The sequence below is a fragment of the Athene noctua genome, chromosome 13 (genome assembly GCF_965140245.1).
Source record: "Athene noctua chromosome 13, bAthNoc1.hap1.1, whole genome shotgun sequence".
Taxonomy (NCBI): domain Eukaryota; kingdom Metazoa; phylum Chordata; class Aves; order Strigiformes; family Strigidae; genus Athene; species Athene noctua.
In genome coordinates this window covers 22,779,466-22,789,482 of record NC_134049.1, presented here as the reverse complement: position 1 = coordinate 22,789,482, position 10,017 = coordinate 22,779,466, and the positions used below count along the sequence as shown (strand labels likewise).

At 63.8% G+C, this 10,017-nt stretch overlaps 1 protein-coding gene across 4 annotated transcripts; it reads left to right on the top strand.

Annotated features, from left to right (window-relative positions):
* The first annotated feature begins 91 nt into the window (after positions 1 to 91).
* Positions 92 to 8,710, top strand: PARP6 (poly(ADP-ribose) polymerase family member 6). 4 transcript variants are annotated; one of them, XM_074916813.1, is made up of 22 exons: positions 92 to 193; positions 1,015 to 1,092; positions 1,225 to 1,319; positions 1,624 to 1,684; positions 1,797 to 1,887; positions 1,983 to 2,049; positions 2,313 to 2,462; positions 2,704 to 2,857; positions 3,272 to 3,325; positions 3,850 to 3,945; positions 4,033 to 4,125; positions 4,202 to 4,327; positions 4,408 to 4,473; positions 4,619 to 4,686; positions 6,126 to 6,174; positions 6,772 to 6,881; positions 6,984 to 7,056; positions 7,212 to 7,281; positions 7,643 to 7,722; positions 7,834 to 7,897; positions 8,055 to 8,139; positions 8,221 to 8,710. In XM_074916813.1, the coding sequence occupies exons 1-22, from the start codon at positions 191 to 193 to the stop codon at positions 8,321 to 8,323; spliced, it is 1,836 nt and encodes a 611-aa protein (XP_074772914.1). In that variant the 5' UTR covers positions 92 to 190; the 3' UTR covers positions 8,324 to 8,710. The 4 variants fall into 4 exon arrangements, 3 of the variants coding, with proteins under 3 accessions (XP_074772914.1, XP_074772913.1, XP_074772911.1); XM_074916812.1 differs by having other exon boundaries at positions 6,769 to 6,881; XM_074916810.1 differs by having other exon boundaries at positions 2,704 to 2,884; positions 6,769 to 6,881.
* Positions 8,711 to 10,017: the final 1,307 nt, after the last annotated feature.

Here is a 10,017-nt window from a genome sequence, read left to right as displayed (position 1 = left end):
CAGGGGGTGTCAGGGGGTACCAGAGGGTACCGTGGGGTGTGGGGGTCCCCACGGGTGACGTCAGCGGCAGCGTTGCCGGGTGACGGCGGTGGCGCCGGGGCCCGCGGTGGGGCCTGACGTCAAGGCCCGATGGCCGCCCGCCCGCCCGGCAGCATGGAGGCGGTGGCAGGCCCGGCCGGCCGCCGCTGAGATGGTGAGGGGGTCCCACCGGCCGGGGGGGACGCGGGGGGGACGGGGACACCCCCCTACACGGCCCGGCAGAGCGATCAGGCCGCGGGGATGGGGGGCCCGGGGAGGGCGGCGGGACGGGGCCTGCTCGGGGCGGGAGGCGGGAAGGGGGGCCGGGCCCCGGCATCCCCGTGTGTCCCCGAGCGTCCCCGTGTGTCCCTGTGTCCCCCGGCACGGGAGGGGGACGGGGCTGACGGGGTAAGACCCCCCCTCGCGACCGGCCGGGGCCCCCCCGGCGGCTCCGTGTGCAGCCCCCACCCACTGCCACCATCCTGCTCCCCCATCTTGCTGTTCCCCATCCCGCTGTCCCCAACCTGCTCCCCCCTAATCTGCTCCCCCCATCCCACTCCCCCCGACATGCTCGTCCATCCTGCTGCCCCCCATCCCAGTGCCCCCCAAATTGCTCCTGCTGCCCCCATCCTACTCCCCCCAACCTGCTCCCCCATCCCACTACCCCCCCAAACTGATCCCTCCAAATCGTTCTCCACAACCCACTCCCCACAACCAGCTCCCCCAACCTGCTGCCCCCCAACCTTCTGCCTCCATTCTGCTCCCCAGGTCTGCTCCCCCTTAGCCCTCTACCCCTAATTCACTCCCCCTAGTCTGCTCCCCCAACCCACTCCCCCCCAATCCACTCCAACCCTCTCCCCCATCCCCTTTCCCCCCAATCCACCCCCGAACCCTCTCCCCTATAACCTGCTACCCCCAACCCTCTCCCCCCATCCCTGCTGCCCCCCAAACTTCTGCCCCTCCTAATCCGCTTCCCCTCAACCCTCTGCCCCCCAGGACCTCAAGGGCCAGTACTGGACGGACGATGACTCCGACGGGGACAATGAGTCCGAGGAGTTCCTCTACGGCGTCCAGGTAAGTGCTTTGGGTGCTGGGTCCCATGGGTGCCATGGGGGGGCTGAAGGACCCCCAACCTGAGCCCAATCCTGAGCACAAGGCTGCAGGGGGGCTCTGAGTCTGATGGTGCCGGGGGTTGCTGTGCCACAGGGGACCTGTGCCGCTGACCTGTACCGTCACCCTCAGCTGGACGCCGACATCGAGGCTGTGAAGGAGATCTACAGCGAGAATGCCGTGGCCGTCAGGTGGGTGCACCCGCTGCCCGCCAGCCCCCGCACCCGGCCCCGCCATCCCTGGGCACCCAACTGTGCCGTACCCAAACACCTGGCTGTGGCATCCCCGGGGCACCCAGCTGTGCCATCCCCCAGTCACCCGGCCGTGCCATCCCTGAGCCACCTGGCTGTGCCATCCCAGTCTCAGGGGTGCACACACTCGATGCACGGGGAGGCCCACGTGCCTGTCACCGCCACCCGAGCCTGCCCACCTTGACACGGTGGGCAGGGGACAGCGGTTCCGGCACCAGCCTCACCCTGCCACGTTTCTTCTCAGGGAGTACGGGACCATCGACGACGTGGACATTGACCTACACGTGAACATCAGCTTCCTCGATGTGAGTCCCTGGGGTGCCCCCCACTGGCATTGGTATATGGGAAGGTCCCCAAATTTCCCTTTCTGGCTGGGGGTCCCCACGGCTGGGCCAAATCGTGGCTCTCCCTTGGCAGGAGGAGGTGGCGACAGCGTGGAAGGTGCTGCGGACAGAGCCCATCGTCCTCCGCCTGCGCTTCTCCCTCTCCCAGTACCTCGATGGCCCTGGTGAGTGGGGATGGGCAGGACGTGGTGTCCCCATGTGACCTCGGGATGGGCACAGTGGTGGCATTGCTGGCTTACCCTCCCCTCTCTCCACTCAGAACCGTCCATTGAGGTTTTCCAGCCATCCAACAAGGAGGGCTTCGGGCTGGGTCTGCAGCTGAAGAAGTAAGAGCCAAAACGCAGTGGGCATCCAAGGTGGTGGGTGGGGTGGTCCGAGGGTTTTTCCCCAAAACCGGCCAGGTGCCACATGTCCCCATGCCACCACCTCTTATCTGCCACAAAACCTCGTGACGGGCTCGCCACTGGCTTTGGGTGGGGATGAGGAGGAGCTGGATGGCTCGGACCACCCAACCCCCAGGCTCAGAGGGCACTGAAGCACCCATGGGTGCCGACACCCCGCTCGGGCACCCATGCCACCTCTCCGCCAGGATCCTGGGCATGTTCACGTCCCAGCAATGGAAACATCTCAGCAACGATTTCCTGAAGACCCAGCAGGAGAAGCGGCACAGTTGGTTCAAGACGAGCGGCACCATCAAGAAGTTTCGTGCTGGCCTCAGCATCTTCTCCCCCATCCCCAAGTAAGACCCTGACAGTGTCCCCAAGGGACCAACCCTCTGTTGCCCACCCTGAGTGGCCAGAGACCTGGCACCATGCCTCAGTTTCCCCTCTCACCCCTCGGATGTTGCTGCTCCCCACCAGAGCCCAAGGAGGTAGAGGTTGCTCCCCAGAAACAGCCAAAGGGGTGAACGCAGCGCTGGGTGACAGGGGAGTAGGGGATGGTGACAAACCGGGGAGCTCAGGGAGATTCTGTGCCCGCAGGTCTCCCAGCTTCCCCGTCATCCAAGATTCGGTGCTCAAGGGCAAACTGGGCATCCCCGAGGCTCGTGTCAACCGCCTGATGAACCGCTCCGTCTCCTGTACGGTGAAGAACCCCAAGGTGGAGGTTTTTGGCTACCCCCCCGCCAGCACCCAGGCAGGTGTCGCCCCCTTCAACATCCTGGTGGGTGCCTCCCCGCCTCGGGGTTTGCTTTCCTCTCCTTTCCCTTCCCAGATTCCTGGGGGATGCTTGGGGGTCGAATCACTTGTCGTGGGGTGATGGGACCCCCTTGGTTTGGGGGGAGCCCCTGCAGGGTTTCTCCCCTGCACCTTATCTCCAGCACCCTTGGGTGCTCGTGGGCGACCTAGGACACCAGCTGTGGGGTCCTGCAGGGTTTTGCCCCCCTCTTGGTGCCACGTCCCTGCTGCGGCTGTGTCCCCAGGAGGGTGTTGGCATGTCGGGGGTCCTGCTGTGCCAGGGGGGTGTTCAGGGCTGCCGGTGCCGTGTGGAGGTGGGGGTGCATGGGGGGAAGGGGATAACGCAGCTGGCTCTGCTCCGGCTCTGGCGCAGGTTGGCGGCCACTGCAAGAACGTCCCGACGCTGGAGTACGGCTTCCTCGTCCAGGTGAGTGTCCTGCATCCCGCTCAGCCTCATCCTGCTGCCTGGAGCATCCTTCCCAGAGCATCCTTCCCGTGGCCCCACCTCCCTCTCAGCCCTGTCCCACTTCCCAGAGCATCATTTCTGCTGCCCCATGTCCCACTCATCCCCATCCCACTTCCCAGAGCATCCTTCCTGCTGCCCCACATCCCTCTCATCCCCATCCCGCTGCCTGGACCGTCCTTCCCATGGCCCCATGTCCCTCTCAGCTCCATCCCACTGCCTGGAGCATCCATTCCGCTGCCCCACGTCCCCCTCAGCCCTGCCATACTTCCCAGAGTATCCTTCCCATGGCCACACATCCCACTCATCCCCATCCCACTTCCCAGAGCATCCTTCCTGCTGCCCCACATCCCTCTCAGCCCTGTCCCACTTCCCGGAGCATCGTTTCTGCTGCCCCAGGTTCCTCTCAGCCCCATCCCGCTGCCTGGAGCATCCTCCTGAGCGCGGTGGCCACCGCGGGGGCTGACTCCCACCGTCCTACCCCTCAGATCATGAAGTACGCGGAGCAGCGGATCCCGACGCTCAACGAGTACTGCGTGGTGTGTGATGAGCAGCACGTCTTCCAGAATGGCTCCATGCTTAAGGTGTGGTGACAGGGAGCGGGCAGCTACGGGGCTGTCACCTTGTGTCACCATCCCCGACCCATCCCGCGACTCCTGTCCCCTCTGCAGCCGGCGGTGTGCACCCGGGAGCTCTGCGTCTTCTCCTTCTACACCCTGGGCGTCATGTCGGGCGCAGCGGAGGAGGTGGCCACGGGCGCTGAGGTAGGAGCGCACGTGGCGGCGTGACCCTGTCGTCCCCTTGGGGTGCTGTCCCTTCACCTCACACTCTGTCCCCAAGGTGGTGGACCTGCTGGTGGCCATGTGTCGCGCTGCCCTGGAGTCCCCTCGGAAGAGCATCATCTTCGAGCCTTACCCCTCCGTGGTGGACCCCAACGACCCCAAAACGCTTGCCTTCAACCCCAAGGTAAGCACTGGGGGGAGATGGGGCCGGGGGGAGCCCCGAGGACCCCTCTGATGGCCACCTCTTCCCTGCCCCACGTGTAGAAGAAGAACTACGAGCGGCTGCAGAAGGCCCTGGACAGCGTGATGTCCATCCGGGAGATGACCCAGGTACACCAGCCTGGCCCCACCTGCAACCCCCCACCCCTGCTGCAGGATCCTTCCCCGGGGGGTGGAATTTTGACGCTGATCTCCATCTGCCCACGGTTGGGTGGGTGCCAGGGGACCCCCCAACACCCCCTCTCACCTCTGCCAGGGGTCCTACCTGGAGATCAAGAAGCAGATGGACAAGCTGGACCCGCTGGCCCATCCCCTCCTGCAGTGGTAAGGTTGAGTGTGCTGCGGCCCCATCCTGCTGCCCCACGTCCCTCCTGCTGCCCCACATCCCTCCTGCTGCCCCACGTCCCTCCCACTGCCCCACGTCCCTCCTGCTGCCCCACATCCCTCCTGCTGCCCCACGTCCCTCCCACTGCCCCACGTCCCTCCTGCTGCCCCACATCCCTCCTGCTGCCCCACGTCCCTCCCGCTGCCCCACATCCCTCCTGCTGCCCCACGTCCCTCCCACTGCCCCACGTCCCTCCTGCTGCCCCACATCCCTCCTGCTGCCCCACGTCCCTCCTGCTGCCCCACATCCCTCCTGCTGCCCCACGTCCCTCCTGCTGCCCCACATCCCTCCTGCTGCCCCACGTCCCTCCCACTGCCCCACGTCCCTCCTGCTGCCCCACATCCCTCCTGCTGCCCCACGTCCCTCCTGCTGCCCCACGTCCCCTCCCCATTGCCCCACATCCCCCGGGACAGGGCATTGGGGGTGGGGGGCAGGCAGGGATCCCCAGCACAACCCCCTCAGCCCCTTCCTCCTGGGGGGTTGTGACCATTCACTGGCCTCAGGGCAGGATCTCTTGGGGCTCCTGGGTTGGCCCCACTCCCAGGGGAGCATGGGGCCACCCTTTCTGACCCTCCTGCTTCTCCTCCTCTTCCTCCTCCTCCTTTTCCTCCTCTTCCTGGTATTCCTCCTCTTCCTCCTCCTCCTCCTTCTCCTCTTCCTCCTTCTCTTCCTCCTCCTTCTCTACCTCCTCCTCCTCTTCCTCTTCCTTCTCCTCCTCCTCCTCCTTCTTGTCCTCTTCCTCCTCTTCCTCCTCCTCCTCCTCCTCCTCCTGCTCTTCTTCCTCCTTCTTCTCCTCCTCCTCCTCTTCCTTCTCCTCCTCCTCCTCTTCCTCCTCCTCCTCCTTCTCCTCTTCCTCCTTCTCTTCCTCCTCCTCCTCCTCCTCCCTCTCCTCCTTTTCCTCATCTTCCTCCTTTTCCTCCTCTTCTCTTCCTCCTCCTCCTCCTTCTCCTCCTCTTCCTCCTCTTCCTCCTCCTCCTCCTTCTCCTCTTCCTTCTCTTCCTCCTCTTCCTCCTTCTCCTTCTCCTCTTCTTCCTCTTGCTTCTCCTCCTCCTCCTCCTCCTCTTCCTTATTCTCCTTCTCCTCTTTTTCCTCCTCCTCCTCTTCCTTCTCCTCTTTCTCCTCCCTCTTCCTCCTCTTCCTCCTCCTCCTCCTCCTCCTTCTCCTTCTCCTCCTCTTCCTCCTCTTCCTCCTCCTCCTCCTTCTCCTCTTCCTTCTCTTCCTCCTCTTCCTCCTTCTCCTTCTCCTCTTCTTCCTCTTGCTTCTCCTCCTCCTCCTCTTCCTTCTCCTCTTTCTCCTCCCTCTTCCTCCTCTTCCTCCTCCTCCTCCTCCTCCTTCTTCTCCTCTTCCTCCTCTTCTTCCTTCTCCTCCTCTTCCTAAGGATAATCTCCAGCAACAGATCCCACATTGTCAAGCTGCCTCTCAGCAGGGTAAGGGGCCTGGCCAGCTCTGGGCGGGGTGTGGGTGCGGTGTGCGGGATGGAGGGTCAGGAGTGGGTTGTGTGGGATGAGGGATGTCGGAGGGGGAATGTAGGATACGGGATACAGGATGCAGGCTGTAGGATATGGGATGCAGGTTTTGGGGTGCAGGACATGGGGTATGGGATTGGGGTGTGGGATGTAGGATAAGGGATGCAGGACATGGGGTGTGGGCTGTAGGATGTAGGTTGTGGCATGTAAGGTGTGGGATGCAGGACACGGAGTGGGGTACGGGCTGTGGGCTGGAGGATGCGGGTTGTGGGGTGAGGGATGGAAGGGTATGGGGTGGGTGATAGAAGGGTCTGGGCTGTAGGATGTAGCCTTTAGGATGGGCTCTGCAGTCTGTGGGATGTGGGGGGCGGGATATGGGCTGTAGGATGGTGGATATTTGACATTGGGGGCTGGGGGCTGCCATGGGCCCTCGTGAGCTCAGGCCAGCCCAAGCCTGGGCGGCCAAGGGGCCGAGCTGCCGTGCCTGATCTCTGTCTGTCTGTCCATCCTCTCTCCCTGCCGGCACTGCCTTTGCTCCTCCCTTTCCCCTGGTAGCAGCTGAAGTTCATGCACACCTCCCACCAGTTCCTCCTGCTCAGCAGCCCCCCGGCCAAGGAAGCCCGGTTCCGCACTGCCAAGAAACTCTACGGCAGCACCTTTGCTTTCCAGTGAGTTGCTGGGGGTCGGCGGGAGCCCCCCAAAGCAGGTGCTGTGGGGCAGCTCCAGTGGGGCTGATGAGGGGCGGGTGTGTGTGCGCATTTTTTTTCCAGCGGCTCTCACATTGAGAACTGGCACTCCATCCTCCGCAACGGGCTGGTCAACGCTTCCTACACCAAACTGCAGGTAACGCTCCCCCGCGCCCCACAGCCCTCCCCGGGGCAGGCAGGCAGGCAGGGAGGGATGCAGGCAGGCTGCCTGCAGAGGCTGGGCTGCCTCCACCACCGTGCCCGAGCCATTGGGGTGATCCTGCCTCGCTCACCCTGGTGTTTTCCTGCAAGCTGCATGGAGCAGCCTATGGCAAGGGCATCTATCTGAGCCCCATCTCCAGTATTTCCTTTGGATACTCAGGTAAGAGGCTGCCTGTGCTGCCCAGTCCTGCCTGCACTCCCACCCTTGCTTCCTGCATGGGCCCAGGGATGTTTGGAACGTGCTGCCCAGCGGAGCCGGGCGGGAGCGAGCAGCAGCCCGCATCCGTCCCACCTGCAGCGGCCTCTTCCCAGCCAAGTTGGGGCTTTCCGATGCACCGAGGGATTAAAACCCCATTTTCTAGGCTCCAAAAGCTGCTGCGCCCACTTTTGGGGGGTTTCCAGGGTTCAACTGCAGGGCGGGAGCACCCAGCGTGGCCATCCCTGTCTGTGGCATGTGTCCCCCACGTCACCCCAGGGGTGTTCCCTGCCCGGGTGACGGCCACCGCCTCGCTTCTCTGCAGGGATGGGGAAAGGGCAGCACCGGATGCCTTCCAAGGACGAGCTGGTGCAGAGGTACAACCGGATGAACACCATCCCCCAGGTGACAGGCCAGGGGGCGCCAGGGGAGGATGGGGACAGGGACATGGCATCCAGGGGGGCTGGGGCGTGGCGAGCCCGGCCGGGGTGGGTAACGCTGCTGCTCTCCCCACAGACCCGCTCCATCCAGTCCCGCTTCCTCCAGAGCCGCAACCTGAACTGCATCGCGCTTTGTGAAGGTCTGTGGGGACACAGGGGGGGTTGGGGGGACAGTGGGGGTGGATGGGCAGGACCCACATCCCTGCCTCAGCATGGTGGGTGGAGGAGGGAGGGAGGGTCCCCACGGCAGGCTGCGCCCAGCGTGGACCCCGCTCCGATAGCCCCTTCCCCCCACAGTCATCACCTCCAAGGACCTGCAGAAACACGGCAACATCTGGGTCTGCCCCGTCTCGGACCACGTCTGCACCCGCTTCTTCTTTGTGTGAGTCCCGGGCAGCGCCCACCTTGCCGGCACCCGTGGGACCCCCCGGGACACCCCGTCACCCCCCTTCTCCCCTTCCAGGTACGAAGATGGCCAAGTGGGAGACGCCAATATCAATACTCAGGACCCCAAAATCCAGAAGGAGATCATGCGTGTGATCGGGACTCAGGTGTACACAAACTGAGTGGCAGTGGGGACCTCCCCGGGACCCCCCCGGGTGCCAAGCGGAGACCCCGGGCGAGGCCGGGGAAGGACGAGCGGGTCTGGAGCCTCCCAGGCAGGGCCGAGACGGGGGCTGACGCCGGCGGCTCCTCCCTGTACATAAGGCGTCAAGCATCCAGCGAGCACCTGGCAGGTTTAGCGGTCCCTTGTCCCCTCCCCGTCCTGTCCCCCAGTGTCCCTGACCCTGTGGCAGTGTGGAGAAGGAGCTGCGGGGGCTGGCGGGGCCGGTGGCCGCCCCTCCTGGCATTGGCAGCGACGGCGTTTTTATCGATGACGAGAAACCGAAGCAAGAAAAAAAAAACCAACACCAAAACAAACCCAAAAAACGCAGGAAAAAAAGAAAAAAAAGAGAAAAGGAATCTGTGTCGGTGTTATTAAAAGTATGTAAGCAGCCTGGGGAAGTGGGGAGGGCATGGGGCGTGGGGAATGGATGGGATTGTGGGAAAAGGGTGGTAGGGAATCGATGGGGCTTTGGGAAGGCGACGGGCTGCAGGGAGGGAATCACACCCCCATCAACCGCGGCCAAGGGATGGGGCTACAGAGCAGGGCCCACACCACCCAGAGGAGGGGACATGGCTCGGGGCTGGGAGCACACCGGGGCCGGGGCCCACACCACGGAGACGGGGCCCGCCGGGCGCGGCGCCGCGGCAGAGCCTCGCGCGCAAGCGAGGAGGGAAGCGCGGGGACTGTGCCTCGCTGCGGTCCGGGGTGGCCCGGTAATTACGCGGCCACGGAGTCGGTGCCGCCACGGCCGCGTCCTTTCCAAAGGCAAACCTCTGGGAGAAGCCCCGGAGGCTGCCAGGGCTCAGCGCGGGGACCCCCAGGAGGTGGCGGGGGGCTGGCAGAGGTACCGGGGTACCGAGGCTCCCTGCAGTCCCCGGGCTCTCTGCGTCAGTCGCAGCAGCACAAGGCCATGGCCATGACACACCAGCCCTTAAGATACAGCAGCCCGGAGGCCCCCAGGGACACCAGCCAGTCCTGTGGGGACACAGGGGTCCCTTGCCAGGGGTTCAAGGGTCTGAAGGATTTAAAATCATAAATACCCCACTCCAGACCTTTGCCACCCCACCAGAGACATGGGTGTTGGTTTCAACCAGGATTATATAAAAAAAAAAGTAGGAATCAACTCTCAAATATCTTGGTTTAGGTACAGTCACTGGCTGAGACCTGACGAGCTTGTCACACCAGTGGGTGCACTCTCAGCGTCACCTCTGCAGTGTCCCCATGACAGAGGGACCCCGACACCTGCCCGCCACCACTCATCCCACCCTGGCTGCTCAGTGTCCCCAAAGGCCACCCGAACCCAGGCAGGGGGGGACACAGCGCAGCTGGCTGTTCCCTCACCACCTGCCCTGCTGCCCACCCCCCTTTTTTTTTTTTTTTTTTGCTTAAATTTGTGGGTTTTGGGTCTTTTTCCCCTTCCTTAAAAAAATAAATCAGGCCACTTTCTCCCAGTCCCCACCCTGCACGCCTGCAGGACTGGCCATGAGGGGACAGCCCGGGGGACACGCCAACATCTGCCAGAAGATCCCCCCATCGCTGGGGCCAGGTCCTGCCCCGCTCCCCTCCGCAGCCGGGGTGAATTCCTCCAGAAAATGGTAATTCCTGGGGGAAAAAATAAAAAAGCAAATAAAAAGAGAGGCCCACGCCCCTTTC